This window comes from Scophthalmus maximus, chromosome 7 (genome assembly GCF_022379125.1).
Source record: "Scophthalmus maximus strain ysfricsl-2021 chromosome 7, ASM2237912v1, whole genome shotgun sequence".
NCBI classification, from domain to species: Eukaryota; Metazoa; Chordata; class Actinopteri; order Pleuronectiformes; family Scophthalmidae; genus Scophthalmus; species Scophthalmus maximus.
Window position 1 is genome coordinate 13403516 of NC_061521.1, and position 22343 is coordinate 13425858.

The 22343-nt window shown below is 46.8% G+C and overlaps 1 protein-coding gene across 1 annotated transcript; it reads right to left on the reverse strand.

The window, feature by feature from the left end:
- Positions 1 to 1440: 1440 nt before the first annotated feature.
- On the reverse strand, positions 1441 to 21455 carry smad6b (SMAD family member 6b). The gene is made up of 4 exons (XM_035641729.2): positions 19865 to 21455; positions 16920 to 16976; positions 16246 to 16323; positions 1441 to 2344 (listed from the first exon to the last, which is right to left on the reverse strand). The coding sequence occupies exons 1-4, from the start codon at positions 20661 to 20663 to the stop codon at positions 1803 to 1805; spliced, it is 1476 nt and encodes a 491-aa protein (XP_035497622.1). The 5' UTR covers positions 20664 to 21455; the 3' UTR covers positions 1441 to 1802.
- Between the last annotated feature and the right edge of the window lie 888 nt (positions 21456 to 22343).

The window sequence follows — 22343 nt, forward strand, 5'->3', positions numbered from 1 at the left end:
CCCCCCTCTCATATCCTCTGTGGTGGCTTGTGTAATCTGCCCACTATGAGTCTTAGCCCCTCGCCACCCCATATAATTGTCTGCCAGTTCCTCTCCAGTGGTGATGTGGGCCCTTTTCCCATAACAGAGACACAAAGGAGCAGGATAATGGACCCCAGTTGTAGTGAGGAGAGCGGAGGCAGAGGCGGAGTGGAGCCACTCCTCTCTGCTGTTTGAACTCTGCACAGTCTTGGCTCCAGACAGACAGCGGGCCTGGAGGAGGCTGTCTGAGCCTCCGTGGAGGAGGGGAAGGACAGACACGCTGCACTCAACAGCACACCTGATCGGAAAGTAGTATTTTCAACAACAAAAAAACACGACAGACTGTCATTAAAAAAAAGAAAGAAAGAAAATCTTCTCATTGCCTCTCGGCCCAATGCAAGCTGTTCGCAAAACAGCTCCTCCGGCAGCTTTCAGGTCTTCTCCGAGGGACCACTTTTAAAAAAAGGAACATCCTTGTAACAGCACAGTTCAGCGCTCATTGAACCAGAATGAGTGTGTTGCTGAATGCTTCTATTGCTGAATGCTGGCAGAGACCTCAGCACTCCCCCACCCCTCCTCACTACCACCACCACCGCCAATATGACAACCCAACACCAGCAATTACGAAGGAAGCCAGCTAAACCACATCCACCTTGGCTGTAGTTTTTAAGATTCCAGTAGGCTTGTAAAACTTCTTGGTTTCTCTGCATACATTCCAGTATCACTGAGCCGGTTTCATGGTGCCGCATCCCTGCTTAGTTATAACAACATCCATTGTCAGGCACGCTGGCTGCGGAGGCCCGGGACCGGCGATGATGTGCTGAATTATGTACACCTTTGGAAGGATGGACCCGACTGCTCAACTGGAGTAGTTTCATCCTTTCACCCTACACTGTCTTCTCCTACTGCATCTCCTCTCCTCTCATTACTCGGGCTCCTCAGGACCTCAAGGACACGTGGATCAGTTGTGAGCTTGAGACCATAGATGCTACTGAAATACAAACATCAGTTATCTGCAAAGGTCTTTTCATTTACTCATCTATACCAATACCTAGTACGGATATCACTCCCACTCTTCACAATACTCACTTGATTGAACAGTCAAATGACAGCTTGGATCTTTTTCAAAGTTAAATGTAAGTTGAGGACAAATCCAACTCTACATTTTTATATCATCTGCTCCCTCACTAGGCGGGAAAGGGGGATCTCAACTCTGTCCTCATTTTCAAAGGCCACACAAGAACACTTTATTTCAGTATAACACACGGTGGTGTACTGTGATTTGTGATGGTCGGTAACAGGTCAGTTTCAGTATACTGCTGTCCTCAGAATATCAATACACTTGTTTGTTTACAACCAAAATAAATACGAGTGAAATGTTGAATGTGCGAGTGCTAATGATACAGACCAAACAACATATTATTATGCGAATACTTTATTATCAATGTGTGAATGGTGTTAGCTTTTTGTCTGGATATTAATAGTATATGAAAACTATACACCAAATCCAGGCTCATCCTAATTTTGCTGTATAATTTCTCACGTTGGTATTGAAAGATTCTTTATCTTTATATATATTTATATATATAATATATATAAGCCAAAGTGCATTTTCCATTTTTTTTCCTCTTGTCCATATACACATTGCACCATACATAAATAATTACATTGTAAAAATGACTCCGTATTTACAAGTATAATATATATTTCATATAATATATAAAACTTTATATTAAATCTAGGTAGATGATATTTGGGATAGTTTGTGGGGTCCATCTGTGTTATCTATGGTTGTTGAGGAGGATCTCCAGCCAGCAGGGGCAGGAGGTGATGAACTGTCTTGAGTAGCAGGGGCCCCAGCCCTTAGCAAAGCTGATGCGCACACTGTTGGGGTCAAAGGGTCCGTCCAGGAGGTCAGCCTCGGTGGTGTGCCTCAGGAGGCTCGAGCGCTCATAGTCAAATACCTTGATGGAGTAGCCTGGCATCACCTTTCGCACCACCAGAGTTCTGCTGCTAGGCATGTCCAGAGTGGGGGAGTTGACGAAGATTGGGTGCTCGCTGCGGTTGTACGCCCACACGCCGTCCGGCTCTTTGCTGAGGAGGATGCCGTAGCCGATTTTGCCTCGTGTGCGCTGAACGGTGCTGCTCCGGTGTTCCAGGTTGAGCTGGCCCAGGCAGAAGCCCGTGCCCTGAGGTAGATCGTAGAAGATGCTGACAGAGTGCTGGTACACTGTGTAGAGGCGACCCACGCGTGTGCGGTGCTCCCAGTACGCCACGTTACACCAGTGGCTCTGCTTCGGGGCATCAGGCGACATACTGGCATCTAGAAGAGACAGACAGGGAGAGAGAGCGTGAGCCGTTAAACAAAACATAAACAAAAGCAAACAGGGCTAGTAAAAAGGAAGGCTTGAGTTTTAAGGGATTAACTATCTCTTTTTATTGTTCAGAGCAGATGGCCAAACTATAAATACAGACAGAGGCACTGTATTGAAATCTAAGCCTTGTATAAATACCACCGCATGCACATCCGTCTAACACACACACACACACACACACACACACACACACACACACACACACACACACACACACACACACACACACACACACACACACACACACACACACACACACACACACACACACACACACACACACACACACACACACACGGCATTCTATACATATCCTGGCGGTGGAGGGTGTAGCGAGGTCAACCTGAAGACCTGCACTTCCCTGCTCTGCCTCAAGAGGGCACAGTAATGATCACACACTGACCACTGACCACCAGACACAACAGACACCGTCTTTGCTGCGCACACATGCACCTTCAAAATATATTCATTTTGATTCAAATTTATTGAGGACTAAACTCTGAGTTTAGATTGAAATAAAACAAATGAGTCTTTGCAGTAGTGTGCTAGGCTGATAATGTACTTACTGTACAACTTGAACTGTACACATTTATAATGAACCCTCCGTTTTTTGTGTGTTTTTTTTTACAGTGGGACAAAGTTGGCATCTCATTCCTAAACCTCTAGGCAGTAAATGAGCTTGTTAATTCATTTTCATGGTTGCAGTCTGTGAACTCTTCTCAGTGACAGCCCCCCGCACTCCAAAGTGAGTTACTGCTCCCTAGGTAGACTTCTATCTTCACCATACTGGACAGACACACTCCACTGCCGACTGCTCACAGAGGCTGCTTCAGTCCAACTGCTCATAGCTGTCATACATTCATACTGCTCATAAGATCTGCCGTATGACGGGTGGACGAGGAAGAAAAAGTCCAGAGTTCCATGATCTCACATCCGTCTCTTCACCCGTTCCTCCTGGAGAATGAGGGTGCCTCTTTCTCCTCTTCTTCACATTCCACAAGAGTGGGGGTGACGGCAGAGGGCCAGGCAGGGGGTCCCCCTCCCCCTCCACCCAGCTCTTCCCCCTGCTGTGGGCCCAGGGACGGCATTCAGCTCCCTGACAACTTAGCACAAGCCCGTGACCCGCTGACCCCCCTGCCTTCATGCTATCAGCTCCCATTAACTCACACACAGAGTGATGCCATTATTTTGCTTCAGAGAGTCTATTGGCACAGAGGATTTAAAGCCTGGGCCTGTGGCCCCATTCCTTTCAGTCTCTCTGCTCTCAGGGCTTAATGACCGCCCGCCCCATTAACAAACGCCTTTAAGGTGGAGCGTCGCAGATCCACACAGCAACAAAATGTCTCACTCACCTCCCACCCAACCAAACCTTTCTGCTGAGTGACCCACACTAGTGGAGTTTATTCAAAGATTAGCAAAAACGTTGACCAGACCTGCACAGACAAAGTGCCTGCTGGTTCCACGCTCTCTGTGTTGTGGAGGGGGAAGAAAAGAGTGAGTGAGTGAGTGAGTGAGTGAGAATGTGTGGGGGTGTGGGGAAGCTGCAGACAGACTCTCTGTGTGTTTGCGCACACACTGATGGCTGAAATGACCCCCTCTCTTCAGGGGCCCCAACATGCATGTGCCATTAGTGAATTCCACACTCCAGCTCCTCCACTGTGAGCTGAGCATTTACTGCAGCGTGGCTCGGCCGCACAAAGAACTCAGCCTCAACTTGTTTACGACCCGCTATTGTCTCAAATCAAATGGAGCCCACACATCAAGGTAAACTCACTTTGAAACTGTGCACACAGACACAAAAGACCAAATGGCCACCGTCTCGTCCTGTTTGGATGGGAAGAATAAAGTAAAAACAATTCGGTCAACGGTATCTAGTTTTCACACGTAGCCTGGAACGAAGGTAGCCAGCAAGGCGGCGAGGACCAGGAAGAGGAGTGAGCAGAACAAAGGTTAGAAATGTATCTAATGTTAAGCCCGAGCCTGATGGAGGACAATGAGCACACTACGAGCCAGGCCTTTTCCTGCCGTTCTGTTCTGTTCAGCGTCTACGTGTGCCTCTGCGCACGTGTGTCCGCTTGGATGAGGGGGAAAAAAATCAGCCGGCAAGTTTGTGTTTTCATCCTGAACTTGTGTGTTTTGTCTAGGTGGGGGCACTGCGAGGTGAGTGCTCTGACAGAAGAAGTCATTAGGATCTGTTTTACAGAGCAGAGCAACCATCAATGGTTCAAGACTGTTTGGACAATATCCCCACGGTGACTAATGACTCAAGCCGGCTTCTGCTCGCCCTTCTTCAAGTGTTCAGTCTTCGAGCTTTTTAGGGACGCATAGATTCTTCAGCCATGTTTGGATGTTATCTGATGGATATGAAGAGAGTATGAGGTCATGTTTGATTTACAGAATATGACCAGAAACTGACACAGATTGGGCCAAGGCTAAGGCCAAAACCTTAGCGTTAGACACGAGGAAATGGGAGGGCGTGCGTCTCCCTCCTTCTGACCGAAGCTTATATACACCCAGCTCCATGTTGGGCTGTCAGAGGGTCTGTTCAGGGCGGAGCCACTATGGGCTGGGAGCAATTACTGGTGCTCTGCATCCATTTAACCCTGCCACCTTTTAACAGCTCCGTTTACCCATTAGAATAGTAGCGTGTGTTATTATTGTTATTTTATTCTCAAAAGCCTCTTCTCTTAGTGTCAGTCTCAGAGTCAATGGATGCAGCCACAACATGGCGGCTCCACTTCCTCTTCCTGCAGCCATAGGCAATGCGATGCAGCGCAGGGCCTTACATAACCAGTCTCGCAGCACCAGTTTCTATTTAGACTAAAGGCTTCCATGGCCAACAGGAAATAGGCAGAATGAAGTGGCTACGAATGTTCTAGGAATATGACGAAGATAGTTTCTCTCTTATGTCAGTTCACAGCAACTCGGAAAGCAAAATGAATTGAAATGTTAGCAACAAGTGGTCCAGGCGTAACATCATTTTTCTGCATGAAAAGTGTGACCGCGTGAAGATGGTCAATGGTTCAGATCCTTTACTTAAATAGTCATACTTTAGTTAAAAAAGAATCCATTACAATTCTACAATTGTCCCCCTCTATCATGACCAGCATGTCTTTGACAGACGCCTTAAACATGCCAATGTTCACCACAACTTGCCCAGGCCTTTTCCACAGGTTTACATATGGAAAATTGAGATCACCCTGCTATGAGTTCCTTTTACCCGAGGGCAGGTCTGGGTAGTTACTACTAAGTACACAAAAATGGGGGCTTGAAAATTTCAATGGCAATCCTTGATGATCATCCAGTAATGCTTTTAAAGACAGCATGAAAAGCAGGGGGGGGGAAAGGGCAGGGGGAGAGGGAGAAAAGAGCTGCCCCGGGGTAAACACAGCTCCGCAGCCTTGGAGTGAGATGAATGGGAGGCCGAGTGTCAGGGACAGGCAGACAAACAACAGCTTCCCCTCCGTGCTAACATTTCCCCACCAAGCTCTGGGGCCACATCCATTATACTTCATCTCTCCTAATCCAGAGCGGGGAGCAGAGATGAACTCATTCCTCCACAACTTTGCTGAGAAGGAAAGAAAGAAAGAAAGAAAGAAAGAAAAACACTGTTTCCAGTCCCTTTAAGCAGCACAGTTGAGGGGAGGAGAGCAGCAAGGAGAGGAGGGGGAGCAGCAGCCTCTCATCCTGTGCCAAGGATTAGATTCCCCTCCAGCTATTAGACTCTACCAATGAACAAGTCTCGCATAGCCAGACCTATCTCCACAGCGCTGTGTCAGCGCTGGAGAATGGTCTGACTGCACCCAATATCATTCTGCTTTAGGGGGGGAGCAGGTTTGTATTTCTTTACACAAAGCAGGACGCAGCAATGGTGGCCCTGCAAAACAGCGTGGAGGCGGAACTTATTTCGGTGGATCATCTACCTGTGGCGCGGCGTGCGCTGTCGGTAAAATGGCTTAGTCCCCGTAAAGAAAGCACCGCCACAAAAAATAGTACACGAGGTAGGTTGACTGTGTAATAGCACAGTCCCCATCTTTGTGAAAAACTTTCCTTTGCCCGTGTGAAGGAAGCAAGCTCACAGGTTAATGCTACCAGGCTGGGAGCAGAAGGGGGAATAGTTGTCCCATGGCAGGTTTATATGATTACACAGTTTACATCCGGCAAGCCAATGTAGTAACTGAGAGAACTGTGCCCACGTTTTTTTTTTAATTTCTTAGATCTGACTCTTTTTCTCAACTGAAATTACAATGTGGAAAACTCCTCCTAATACCAGAGTATGATGTGGCTTTCATTTTGTAGACAAAGGTTCCTACAGACGGACAGTAACCCCTTAGCAGGCCACACCAGGCTGGCGTCTGGGCTATCGCTGCCATCAAAGTCGGCTTTATCAGGCAGACACGCTAACTGGAGCTAATCTTATGTGTCTATGGATTTTTTCTCCCTGAGGTCTGGCCTTTCTCTGCCGAGAGAGAGAAGGAGAGCGAGAGAGGGAGATGTGCTTGGAGAAAACACTGTGGGAGCCGAGAAACTGAATCCAGTCACTAAGCCTGGCGGGTCACAATGGAAAAGCTTTACATTGTCATCCACTTCCTCTCCACTTTCCCTCTGTTTCTGTTTAGGGATGACCCCATGAGGGAGGAGAAGTGCTGTTCCCTTGATAACAGATAACAGAATCCATAAATTAAATCAATAAACAACAGAGGGTGTAAAAAGCACAGGAAGCTAAGGAGGCTACTATGGAGGAGCCGTCTGGGTGCGTGAGTAAGAGAGGCCACCGGTTTGAGGGAGAGGGCTCTATTTTTTTCTTTTTTTTGGAGGGGAAGAGAATGTGCTGCTCATTTCCCTCCAAGTTTCCTCCAAAGCTCTGCAATGTGTCAGAGACACAGAGCACAAGTGATGGCGGCAATGCATGTGAGGCCTTAAGTTACGAGAGTCCTTCAGGGCATGTAAAAGCTCAGTGAGAACTGTGGGGGATGTTTGTGGATGTCATATCCACAGGCAGCGCTGAAGGCCGGCGGAGTCTGCGAGAGCGCCGAAAGCCAAACACTCAGTGAACATCCTGCTGGGTGGCTGTGCCCTTTCACCCCCTCATACAACCTATCTGTTTGTGTGTGTGCGTGTGTGTGTGCGCACGTACAAGTGTATTTGTTTGTAAGTGTGCGGCGGAGGTTCGAGCCAAGTAGGCTGGAGCATTTGAGTGGAGGAGACCCTGCACATTCCTGAAACCCCCCTCCCTCCGCTCGCTGTGCCTCCTAACTTCCTACTCTGGTTAGGACTGTGGGGGGTTGGGGTGCAGAAAGGAGGTTGCCTTCTTTCTCTGCCTTCAGTCGTCTCGATTGGTGAAAGAGGCTCAGCAAAAGCACGTGAGAGGAAGTGTCGATTGTGTGGTCTAAAACTTTAACATACAAACTTTAGACTATTCTTTTATTTAATTCATACTTTTCACCAGAGTTGACACACTTCTCTTCTGGGAAAAGCAAGACCTACACTTTAGCTGGCCTATACATTCAAGCTACATTGAAGGCTTGGTTTCAAATGAACAATAACAAGGAACTCTATTATTACAACTTATATTAGTCTGACTAATTTAAGGCGAAAGGCGGGTATTTGGTTTCCACCAGGCTGGGAGGTGGAGCAGCTATGATGGACAGAGTTGCCGTTCAAACAATGGTTTCCTATTGATCGACCCAGTGGATCAGAGTCTGTGAGGAGAATGTGTTCTGTCAGGATAATGTGGCACCAGAGTTTCTGTTTCAATCACAACACTTGCTGGGCTGTAACGCACACTGCACCACCACGGGCATCCAGACACCCGCGCCCCAAACAAAGACAACTGCTTCCCTCATCTCCGACAAGTCTGCCTGTTCACAACAAGCAAGACATTCATTAAAAATGCAGGAGTGAACATTTCCAATAATTCACAAAGTCCTTCCCTGTCAACATCTGCAAAAAATCTTGAGGCTAAAGGGAATGGCAGGATTTCATTAAGTAAATTATGTGCTGGCAGTCACAGAGAGAGGAAGAGGGGTGAGCTACAGCCAGGCCTCTAATCTAAACCGTACCCTGAAATGCGACAGCCTGACTGCACGTACTGAGCCGCACAGCCAGCCCTTCAGAAATACAAACACATTGAAGATAAGTAAGACACACACTACAAGAGTAAATATAATTTCCCCTGGTGAACACAATCAATGACAATCTTCACATAAGCATGTTTACGACTTGTAATGACTACTTGCAAAAGCCTGGTCCAAGAGTATCATTTGCTTTGTCAAGTTGTACTTTGTGAACAACCTGAGGACATACATGCAGTACTTGTACATACAGGCAGTACCTGTACATGGCCAGGAAGTAAAATACTTTTGTGTGAAAAGTGAGCTAAGCCACTGTAAACAATACATTATCAGAGGTGATTTGCGAGAACATCAGTCAAAATAAAAGTTTTCCACAAAGATTTAAAAGGCGTCAGCATTTTGGAGAAAAATCAAAGGCAAATGATGTCTATCATACTTGCCCCATGTTAGGACAAGGGAGTTGGAATGAAGATATAGCTGCAGCAGATCAAGTTCAAGATAAGGACAGAGAAACTGTCTCTCAGTTTACACGTGTAGAGTGGAGAGAAAATGAACCAGGCCTCGATACGCAGGGAGTTTACTGTTCATCCATCCACAATGAGCTCCTCTCCTTCCCCTCTGGCTGTAAAAGGCTTGTGTAGAGATGTCGAATGACATGGGCCCCTACAGTTAATCCACACGCAGCTTTCTGGAGGCTCAAAGAATGCACTGGCTATTCTGAGTTTTAAAAATACTGTCAACCAAAGGTTCAGGCACAACTGTCAATGCTCCTCTGGGGAGAAAGGGGGAGAAAGAAAAAAAAAAAAAAATCTTAAATCTATTTTCACCAGCAATCAAACCACAGGCCTAGAGCATAGCCCAGGCCAAGGCCAGTGTCTGGATTTATAATTGTGGGTAAAACAGTCAGAAAATAAAGAACACCATCCACAACTGGCATCTCCTTCACTACTCTTTGCCAGGCTGTGCAAGGCGAGCACGTTTTACAGTGGCGAGCTCAAATGGAGTATTGTTCCCCCTCTTGGTCTTGAGAGGAGGCACACTAAAACACTAAACTAACAGTTGGACATTCCATACATTTTTAATGGCATTGCACGCGCTTTATTTGTTGCTGTAACCCTGTGCCCTGAGCCGAATGAATGGAGCTATTGGTGGAGGCTGGAGCTGTGCTGTGGTGTGAAGAGGGAGAAGACGGCAACAGCAGCCCTCCACGAGATGAGCTCACTCACTTTGTTTGCTAAGGTAGAATATGGGGCAAAAAAAAAAAAAAGTTACAGCCCAAGTACACCTCCTGTTATTTCTACTGGCTGTGTTTTCTATCGGTGTGGCAAGTCCCAAAAATGAAACACAGTCCAACTTATCCTCGGTGAGCACTCACTCACACGGTCACGTATGAGGCTGTCCATTAATCTTTATTAATCTTGAGCCCTTCAGAAGTTAGTCAAACACCCTGCAGCACTGGCACCACGAGGGTTTGCCAAGCAGACACAGATAAATATTAGCAGCTCAGCAGGTTGGTTTCTGTTGACATGTAAGGAGTTTCAGGCCTTTCTGCTTGAGATTAGCACTACTTTCACGCCGCACACAGAGGTCACCTTACCTCACCACGTCTAGGAACTAGTTCTGATGGAAAAGTCACACGTAAGAGCAAATTTAGTCTTAAAGAAAAGAATCTAAACACATTGACAACTACACTCCCTCCTCTCAGTCTATTTGACAATATGAGATTGTGTAAAGTGCAAACCTCCTTTGCAGAGACAGCCCACACTATGGTGAATGATCCCAACAAACCTAAAGTAAGGCTTGTTGTGAACGCTGTAAATCTTAATTTGGCTCACTCAAAACCCAGAAACCTGGAAAACTGCTGCAGACAAAAGGGAAGCAAACCTAACTTCACAAATAGCAATCACGTACACACAGATACTTACTGACCCCGCGGTGTAATCCGTATTATTAAGGACCAAATGCGTCACATAAATTGTGCAGGACTCTGCTGAGGATCTTCAATGTCATAATCCCTGCCAGAAAAAGTTCAAAGTGGATTCCTAACACCACACAATCTAACAATGCTGAGAAAGGGAAAATGAAAAATGGCCTTATCGCTCTTATCAATGGCATTTCTTTCTATGTGAATGCATGTTACGTAAGGGGAAATGGAAGCCAGCCTCCCAGGACAGGAACGGATACTTGAGACGAGGACTGTGGGTACAGGCTCTGCACCACCACAGCACAAGACCCTTCAGGATGTCAGGCTATAACCCTCCGCCCTTAAAATGGACTCGGCAAACTGGACATGACAAACGGGTGAGGAGAGCCCCCTCACGTCCCCCGAGATGCTGGCCTTCTCTTCAACATTCCTCAGTCTCCCCCCGCTGTCAAAGGGGCAATTCACCGCCCTGCACTGCTACAAAACCCAGGCAGCTTTTTAAAACAGGATGTTTGTCTGAGGCCTCCTTCCCCTCAAATAAACAATCCGCAAAACCTGATTTCGGGAGGCAGGGTGGAAGCACTCGAGTCACATTATTTCCACATCCCGTATCCTGGAGCATTGGGGCTCCTGAGGGAGTGTGGGCGGCCAGGCGCTGGGAAGACTCAGGGCTGCGGTGGAAACCTGAGGCCATGTGCCAGGCTGCAGGGGGAGATGAACCCAGTCTGCATCACTCTGGGGTCTGTGGGACAGGGGAGGGGGATCGTGCCTCTGGGTGGAGAGGGGGACATTGCTTACATGCTGATGAAGTTGTCACTGCATCAGATCAAAACTCTGCCTGAGTCAGAATACAGCCGCAACGTCAAGAAAGCATGTCCGCACAGCGGAAAAGAGATACTGCGCATACTCAACACATTACGTTATGAAGTTATGCACAAATGATACAGCGTGGCCACTATTAACATTCAGCTGAATATAATGGTTCCTGAGTCACAAAATGAATCATGGTGCCGCCTACTTCATGTCCCTCAGCATCACACTAACACCCAGAAGAGATGAAATAGATACATTCATGAAATAGTCAGGGCCCCTGCAACAAACTGAATAGATGTTCTCACATGGAGAACCACAATGTGATATTTCACAGCAAATTAGAGGTACAATCTATCCCAAGTATTTTCAGATATGTACAGTAGATATGCTATTTAATCGGTGCTTAGCAGAAGTGGAATCACATGCCTTCAAACTCAGATCAGCAAGTACAGGTCCCGTCCAATCTGCTTTAATCAAAGAGGAGCATCACATGCCTTGATTGGACCGTCTAATTATTCCATGCATTTTCACTGACTGCATTACCGACAGAGCGAATGGTTTGATGCTTAGCGCTGGCCTCTTCCTGACACAGACAGGCAGGCTGTGATTAGTATTGACTGCACAATTTAATTTGCTCAGCCCTTGCTTGTGAATGTATGTCAGTGTGCATCTGGACTTATACGAGAACCCTAAGGACGAAACAGATGTCAAAGTGTATAAACAACAGCTCCACAAATGTGTTCTCATGGTTGCAGCACCTCCATAAACTGTGATTTCCCTGTGCGACTCGCATAAGGTCCTTTTCCATCTATCTGCTAACTGCATTGTTCTGCCTGGAAGAATCAGTCAATAACAGAATGGACCCACAGAGTCTGTCTGCAGGAGAGACAGACGGAGAGACAGTGCTGGCCCTCCCTCGGGAAGACTCGCCAGCAGACAGAAGAGGAGCGCTGTATGATTGCTGTGTGGGAACCCTGACTACCTGGTGATGCCCTCTTTCCTCCAGTCAGCGCTACAGCACTCTGTGTAATCCACGTCTAGTAACCTTCCTCTACTCCCTCACAGCTCTCCCACCTACTCAGGTCAATCTTCATGACCTCTGGCCCCTTCACTCACACAGGGGATCTCATCTCACGCCAACATGTACACAGCGTGGACACACAGTGTTTGAGGACACAACCTCTGATGACTAACATGTAGGCAGACTGCAGCTGTGATCTGGCATTGGTCTGAGGCTACATCCACATTAGTACTTTTTCGTTTTTAAAACGCATCACTGCTACAGTACCCACTGCCGTTTTTGAGCAATTAAATCAGAGAAGTTTGGAAACGCCGCTGGCCCTGTTATATTTTGAAAACCCTGGGGCTGTGTTGTAGTATGGCCGGGCAAAAACTGAGATTATTGGAAACGACGACGCAGTCACTCCTGCATTCGCTTCCTGATTGGTTCCTATCAGTCACCACTCGACTACCTGGAGTGAAGGCACAACGTTGTAAACACTTAAAGTTCCACCTCGTCGTCGGTCCACGAACAGAACCGGTGTCTTACTTTTCATTGTTGTTGTTTTCTCGTTCGCAATATTTTATGTACATAAGCAACCAACTGCAGAGTACACAGTATGCTTTCTGGTTACTACGTCACGAGATGGAGATTTTCAGGTGTGCTACTATGGACGGGGATTAAAACTTATACAGAGCTACAAAACTTGTGTGGAGAGATGGTGTTTGTTTTAAAATGAAAATGTAGTAGTATGGATGTAGCCTAAGCGAGGCACAGAGGAAAGGTCTGTATCATCAACTGTGTATAAATACCGTTAATATCACTACACAGAGTGGCATGAAAGCAGCAACACAAAAATATCTTGGCATGCCTCCTCAAATTGGGAGCAATAGCCGGCCAATGCAGCATTGTAATGAAGAAGAGCCCCCCCAATGTAACTGACATAATGAAGTTAGTGTTTAGGGGGGGAACACACCCCCACAGACAGTCATACAGGAAGCAATGAGACCTGCTTCAAAGAGCTTCACTCTGATGACCACACGACCAGGCCCAGCCTGTGAGGAAACAGGTGTGTGGACAGACTGTGAGCACAGCACCAGCAAAAGGCACATTCCCTCACACATTCCCTCACACACACACACACACACACACACACACACACACACACACACACACACACACACACACACACACACACACACACACACACACACACACACACACACACACACACACACACACACACACACACACACACACACACACACACACACACACACACACACACACTCACACACACACACACACACACACACACACACACACACACACACACACACACACACACACACACACACACACACTCACACACACTCACACACACACACACACACACACACACACACACACACACACACACACACACACACACACACACACACACACACACACACACACAGCACTAAGGTATACCATGCACGCACATACTCGAATGCTGGGCTCGCTCATGACGTAAGTGCGGCTGTCTGCGACACACAAATGCTTAAACAAATCATTGGGACTGGTCCAACTGTCTGTGTAACTGAGGGTATGAGTATTAGGCGAAGACATTAATACAATAATGTGCACGTGGGGAAGCTTTTTAAGAATGCAAGAGTAAGAACATTTTAGCACCTTAAACAACTGCAAGGATCAGCCTGAGGGAGCAGAGAAATCTAAACTCCAACATTAACTTAACACCATAAAAATAATCAAATTGAAGCAAATTCTATATTAACATGGTACCAACTGATGTTAAGCTGAAGGAGAACTACTTTTCACATTTCCATGAAATTATATATATATATTGCCAACACTTGCTGAAATGGTAAAACAAGCTCGTCGACCAAAACCAACCAGGTCTGATCAGTTTCTCTTCCATTGTGTGTTGCAGAAGAATGCTCGGTGGGTATTTCTGTAGCCCCGGGCTGCAGACTGTAGTTGATTATTTGACTCCGACCCACCCGCCCGCCCGGTGCCCCACAGACTTGCTTTTAAGAGGTTTACTTGTTCCTGCGTGAGGGGTGGAGTCTGGATCCCATACAACTCTGGTTACACACTGACACTCTCTCTACCCATGCTAAAGGGGGATTCACAGGGAAAGTCACCTCTCGATCAGCAATACCTTCAGCAAATGATCACCTGACAATATGCATTACAGGCCTGCGTGTTGAAGTAGAAACAAGCAAACTTTGTGAAGAGGGCTTCGGGCTCTTGGTTTTATGATGAAATATGCTTGAGAAAGTAGGTAAAATACTTGGTAGAGAATCGACATCCCTAACAAGATGTTGAGGTTTTTGCTTCACTCAACCTGGACACAATTCTGTATTGAAAATCTAACGACCGTTGTACAGTCCAAATGCAACATGATCGGAGACAAACTGACTACACAAATTAACTTGCAGCGCGGAAAACTGAAACCCTGCAAAGCACTGGTCATTCTCTTTCCCTGTTCCAAGTTGCTGAGTGTGTCACAGCCACTGCAGAGTGATCTGGCCTGGCCTGTACAGGCAGCAACACAGTTGGAAGAAACCAAAGCCTCGCATGTCTAGATCCTCCCTCCTCACCACAGTCTCTGAGGAATTGTGGTGCGGGCTCTGACAAGCCCCTCATTTGTTGACTCAGGGAGTGTCGCCGGGCCATGCTGAGGTGGTGACAGCATGTGTACTGGGGAGGAGGGGGCCCTCGCCGACTGAATACTTCACTGCCAGGTAGCCATGTCAACTCGTCAGTGTCCGGGCCTCAGAGCCATGGCAGAACCTTAAACAGAGAGCTCCAAATCGAGGGCTCTGACTCTCCGTCCACATGATACTTTGCGGGCTGGCTGTGGCCCTAGCAGGAGGGGGGAAGCGTGCTTACTCTTTGCTATGAGAAAGGAGTGTTTCATTTCAAATCAGAGGAGAGGACTGTTTCTACTCACTTCCTCTGGTGTGGCCCCATTCATAGGAGCAACTCCATTTCCCTGAACCCACCCCTCCCTCCCTGCAGCCAGGCTAGATGGACTTGTACGTGTGATCGTCTGTGCACATGCATGTGCACAGCTATGTGTGCTTGTGTGTTTCTGAGTGGGCTTGGATCTTATTACAGTTTGATCCCACTCAAATATTTCTGAAAGGAAAACAGAGTAGGGGAGGCCCTCTCTGTGGCCAGTGCACACGCCCCGCTGAACCTCTGCAACGCTCACAATGAAACCTTTATCTTTAAAGCTCAGACTTCATAATGGCCCTTAATGAGACGGAATAAAGAACAACATCTCAAATGAAATTACCCTTGTAAGTTTGCGTATTCACCGAGATACACTCAACAGGTCTGAACTGTTTTTAGAGTACACTCTGAAAGAATCACACCTCCCTTTACTTCATTCAACCATTTCAAAGTTAGAATTTTTTATTTCATAATAAAGCAGTTGTTCATTGGTTGCTTTTTTATTTGTATTCTTCTTAATTAAAGCTCGATGTTAAATGCAAATACCTACTCTTTGTTTAGAAATAAACATTTGTCTTATGTGATGTATATGTTCATTGTCATGATTCTGTTTTGATCAAACAGAGAAGTAATCATTCAAATGTATTGTTAAGTAGAAGCTACCCTTTCAAGTGATTTTTCAATAATAACACAAATACCCTTCATTCAGTTGAGTTGATTTGCCACTTAACCAGCACTACTACTTCGGACAGCTGCTCAGAGAAATATCCAGAGTATCATTAAATAATTAGAGCCCATACTCACTTATATGCACTGTATGTCAAAGCCAACCTCCACTGCAGACAGCATTTGAGCACCCTAAACTATACAGCATACCTGTTTTGCCAACGCATGATAAATGATCTCACTCTTAAAACAGGTACAAGCACTTTAAACCTTGTTTAACAAACTACTTCAGTAGTAACTGGCTCCACTGGGATGATAAACTTTCGGTAATCATTAAAATCAGCTTAAAACATCTCGGATATAAACTCCTTATATGGAGACTGACGACGGTTGGAGAAACACACCCACCTGAGAATTCCCCCGGTGTGATGTTTGGTGAGCTGGCTGCCTCGGTTTCAGTGTAAGACAATGTGGAGTCTGACAGATCTGTGGGGAATATAACAGAAATTAGCCCTTTGTTTCCTGACAGTAACATCGGCAACTCTGAACACAACGGCTTCCTCTAAGTACGACTTCATTTCAAAATGAAAAAGATTCATATTTGGTATCAAATTAAAAACAAATTAACACCATGTTGGGCTTCATCTTGCTGTGGATAGGGCTGGCAACTTCACTGACAGGCGTTACCTGATGACATCCCCCCACATGCCAGCAGAAACCTCAGCTGTACTCAGGCTTGCAGCACCAGCTAGCAGCCAGGTTTCAGAGTCCTAGCAGCCCACAGCACATACTGCCCACACCATACTGCCCACACTGGCGCTGGATCTGGATCTGGCATGCTGACATTAGGCCACATGCTGACCTAGGCCTCATCTCAAAGCTACCATGCAGTTTCACCACATTGTTTGTATGCCTGTTTCTCTGACATCAGAGCCTAAACAAAGGACCGGCCATGACGTTTGCAATTTAATTCTGATGGTCAAAAATATGAATTAAACATTAATGGCAAATTCAAAAACTGAGGATGAAATACGAGGCCTGATTCAGGTGCCACAGAGTTCATCTGTGTGTTTGTCACTTACCCAGTGGCTTGTGTTCTTCATTAGGGGAAAGCCTCGAATAAGGAGGTGGGGGTGACTCTGTAACACAAAACAGTCAGCTTGAACTCGCGGCCCCATATACATCAGACTGGTTTTATAAATATATACACACACACACACACTGCTCCTCATAATGTGTAATAGTTAAAGTTGATCAACTGTTCTGGGTTCTTAGAAGATCTATGTGACATTAATAAAACAGTTTGGATACACTGCCTCTGAAAATGGTGTAAATATGCAGCGGCTGCTTAACAGTGAGGTAACTGTAATTTACTTTTAGAAAAAAATCCTGCAATTATACTGTCAAGAACACACTTTGTACGTATAAAGACGCCAGAGTACTTGTGTTTCATATGACAATTACACAGACTTAAACAAGCATTGTTTACAAAATGCATATTCTGTTTTAAGTCATTGTCAGAAGTCTTTGACACAACCGGCCACAATAGGAGCTTCAACATGCGACTCAACAGATCCATTTCAGAGTAGACAGCAGGATACGTCTCGACTCTTATGGCTTTGTGTCTGCACCACAAACTCAAATCACTTTGTTCAGAATCTAGTTAAAAAGAGCTAATAAAGTCGACAGAAAACGGCACCTTTGTTGCTGTTATTAAGGCACATATTGTTCAACTGAAGCTGACATTACTACAACCACAGACTAACCACAAATTTTAGTTAGTCGTTTAGTAAATCTGAGTCAATCTCTCGGCTTTTTTAATGTCATTGTCTTTCAAGGCCTTTAACTTTATCTAATAAAAAAAAGAGGAGAAATGCAGAGAATAACTTGCACAAGAAGTACAGCACAAAGGAAAGAAAACTTTGTGAGCACACTGTGACCTCGCCTACAGGGAAAAGGGGAAGGAGAAAAGCATAATAGCAGCGGGTCCTTTAAGAGTGGCGGCAGTAATTGCCAGGATCTGAACTCAGTCACTCAGATACACAGCTAGTCAGTCTGGCGCCAGTAGTATGCAAACTGTATATTATCACCACTCCTTCACCTAAATAGCATGAGGGGACCTCCTTAGGACAAAAGGGCTTTTAAAGCGCAACTTGAAACTGATCTCATTTGAAAAGTATAATGCCTGGCTAAATAAAAGGAAAAAGTTTTTGTTCACTCCAATCCAAGCTCTCTGCTACACATTATAAACCACTTTAGTTTTTAAAAAAGTCTGATATGAAACTGATGCCTGGGGTTTGCTTTCAAATTATTCAAAAACGAAACAAAAGCAGATTTAATTATGTTTAAAAATTCTTAACACTACTTGTTTTGAGTTAGGGGTTGACAAACGGATTGAAATGCTTTACAATTAGAATCTATTTCATGGACTGAATTTTATTCTTATATGATTCCATACTTGCTCTCCCTTGTGCAAACAATGTAAAAAGCCAGTGGTTAAGGTCTTGATTCACAGCCCCCCTTCTTGAATAGCATGAAAGAAATACCAGCTCTATTGGGCCACGGATGAGCGCATGTGAGCTATGTGTACTACAAGCCTTAGTCCCAATATGGGGTATGTGTTACTCTCCCTCTCCTTATAATTCATCTTGCTAGTTTTAGTGGAAAGAAACACTCGCAGCACAGCCTGACATGCACGTTCGCAGGGCCACAAATCAAACACTCTTTCTATCTAACACAATGTTCAAACCAGCTCACACCAAGCGACTTGCAGCTCTTTATAATCACATCTGATCGCGTTGGACACTGTACACACCGGCTTCCCACATTTGCTGCGATATTGCTGGACTTATCGAGAGTTCCATGCGCTCGTCGCCGCCAGCTGGCTCCACGTTGGATGTTATGGAAAATCCACCTCCTGTGCCAGTGAGAAATCAGAAATACTGATGCTTGCGTCTTTGCACTTGATACCGTGCGTTGTCATCAGGTCAGCGGGGTCGAGTGGCCCAGTGTTTAAGGTGTGCCAACTCACAGGGCCGACCCCTGCCAAAATTTAATCTGTTTAATGTAGGTCAGGAAGGTTCTGCCATAGATAGCTCATTGATGCTGGAAACAAAGCTTGTTCCCTCACCACAGCACCAACTAAACTGGCGTGTGGAACCATGTCCACATCGCAGTGTGTCTTTACATTCATGCTGTACACATGTCATATACCGTTGAGAGCATTGGCTTAACTGGCAATTAATTACCCTTCAAGCAAGAGAGGTAAAAACAGCTGTATTGACAACTGCACTGAAAGCGCTGACTTATTCAGATGTCATATACTGCATGGTGTTAGTGAAGAGCTGTGAAGACGGCACAAAAAAAACAACATACTTCTTCGTTGAAGGGCCAGAGTGAGTGATTCTCTGCTGTGGCAGCCAACTGTTCAACTACAACTTCCTAGGCATCTATAATCCTCGAAAGGGACCAACAACTGATTCAACAAGAAAACTGCAGTCTCACGGTTACGTTTCATCAACCTCAGCTCATTGTCATATTACTTACTGTTCACCTTGCCGTAAGGATGGCCTTTAGTAATCATTAACTATCTAATCAAATGACCAGCCGTTCTCTAACTCTGTGTTAAAAAAAAGTGAGCCACACAATAGCAGACAAATAAAAGAGGGACAGGGAACGACTGGCTGAGCATATTTCACGGCTGTTAGTATTTTTACAATCTTGAAAATGTAATTTCTGCAATGTAATATGGCCCTTTTCCACGCTTCTCTTTATAGTTATGCGGGTGCAAGCTGCATCTGTAGGATTTACTGTGTGTGTTAATTGAACGTGGTATCTTTGGTATCCTGCATGAAAACTGAAAAGACACTTTGGAGTTAAAGCAAACATCACAGGGGCCAGTTGACCGTTCATTGAACACCTGAACAACATCCAGTCAGGCCTGTAGACAGAGAGAGAGTGTGTGTGTGTGTGTGTGTGTGTGTGTGTGTGTGTGTGTGTGTGTGTGTGTCCTGGCAGGTGCTCTTACCTGGCCCACAGAGCCGGCTGTAGTGATAGGGGTTGCAGCACACTATGGGACTGTCCGGGGCCCCAAAGCTCTTGCACTCACAGAGCGGTTTGAGCTGGGCCGAGTGCTGCAGGTCAGACCAGCGGTACAGTTTACACACGAGCAGCTGTGGGGATGCCACATGGCCACCCAGCCTCAGCTCTGTGCGGGAAATCATAACACAGTCGCTGGGCATGCCTCCCCGGGACTCCACCGCCTCCACTAAGGTATCCAGCGCCTTCTCCTTTAGCCTTTTGAGAAGAGAGTATGTGGCCGACTTCAGTTCTTGATCCAACAGCGCGCGGGGCATCGCCTCCTGCGGCTCGGGGGGGCCGCTCCTCCGAGGTCCGAGGCCCCTCAGCGCGAAGTGACACGAGCCCGGGTCCGTGGTCCCCTGGGCCGTCTCTGGACCCCGAAGCTCGCGGTGGTCCCGGTCTTTGAATAGGCAGCACGTCACTGTCCGGCACTCGCTGTCCTGCGCGGAGCGGGGGCTCCCCTGCTGCTGGGCGCACACCGCGGCCCCATCCCGGTCCGCCGGGGCCCCGGGGCCGCCGCTCGCCGCGGGGCTCCGGGCGCACACGCCCCCCGCGTGCCCCACAAGAGACCCGCTAGGGGTCATCGGTCCGAGCTCCGTTTTGGGAATTTTCTCGGGGTTGTTGCCGAACAGATCGTCCCTACAGCCCTCACTAGTTTTGCCATTTCCATCTTCCCCTTCTGTATCTGGGATCAAACGGCTTCTCCAGAGTCGCCGCACAAGACCTGAGCGTTTCGTCCTGAACATACGACAACTTGGAAATCGAGATGTGTCTTTTTCTTCTCGGTCACTCGTGTGGAGATATCCGAATGTTACAGACACTTCGACGGTCGTTGCAACACATCAATGTCCGCGAGACGCCGTGCGGTGCACGCGCAGCCGACCGACGAGCCCTGGAGGCAGAGCCGCAACATGAGACTCGGGGCTGCTCGTCTCGCGGCCACGGCAACGGAAGCGCACGGCCAACGCACTGCAGCAGGCCGGTCAGGATGCATTCATTGAGCCGATCACACCGGAACGACCGAGCGACTCGCAGCGGGATTAATAATCCAGGCACGTTTACACGTCCGTCGCGAGGGAACACAAACAAGCAGAATACACGCTACGGTAACACAGTACGCCCGGACTCATAATCCAGAAGCGGCCGCCTGCACCTCGACACCCGGTCCGGGACCTTTCACGAGCGCGGGTCCACTCTCTGCACCGGCGCGCCGAGCGTGAGCCGCTGCGCCGAGGGTCAATCCCGGGGACACGCACCGCGGGTCGGGCTCCTCGTCGTCCCCGCGAGGCGTCTGTGCACTTCTGCGAGCGAACGAGCCCAACCACAAATATCCACGCGGGGCTGGAAGCGACGCGGAGAGGATCAGTCCGGGGCCGAGTCGCGCTCCTGCTTCTCCACTCAGATCTAAACCAAACTGCAGCACAGCTCCCTTTCTTTCAGCGTTTCTCTCTTTTTCTTTTTTTCTCTTCCCCCACTCTTCCACACACACACACACACACACACACACAGACACACACACACACACACACACGCGCGCGCGCGCGCGGGGCCCCCGAGGAGAGCGCTGGAGCCATTGGCTGACTACCATCATGTGCTAGTCTAGACACTTTGGCGGCTGTGAGCTGCACTGATTGTTGCGCAAACAAGGTTTCAAGTTTCTTAACTCTTAAAGGCGAAACACCCACCTCTCGTTTTGAAGTTAAAAGTTACTTCAGCTTATTTACATCCGCCACATGTAGGATGTGACAGATATGAGCAGCGGGGGAAGAAACAGCAACCGATAAGCTTTCAAGTGTGGGAGTGTGTCCTTTTTTTATTCACCAGTAAAAATGTTTTCATACACTGAAGCATAGGCATAAGTTGGAAGACGTGGGGGGGATATGGGCACTTTTTGAAAAGTTTTTTAAGCAGTGTTACAGCAATAACATTATGATGCCAATAATGCAACAACACAATTCATAATAACACATCAGCTCAAAGACTAAAAATCCTAAAGGTGGCATTTACTGATGCGACAAATTACCAATAGTAGATACATTTTCACTGGACACAGCTTTAACCCAATGACCTCATGACAGTCATTGACCAAGTGAGGAATTAAGAATGATTAGGTAATATTTGCTTGTGTGTATGAAATAGCACCATTTGAATTAGTTAAATATGTATGTAGAAAGCACCAAGCATCGTGTGAAGGTATTATTTTTGTTAGTGGGAACACGTGTGTGTGTGTGTTTGTGTGTGTGTGTGTTTGTGTGTGTGTGTTTGTGTGTGCTACAGCGGTCAAAGTCTCGGCCGTCACCAGCGCTGGGGTTTGATTCCTAGTAGAGGCTGCGCCAGCTTGGTGATGGATTCAAATTAATAAAATTAAGCTGGCCACGTGCTTCTTTTCGGCCCGGAAAACAAGTGTTTGCACGCATCCCGCCGAC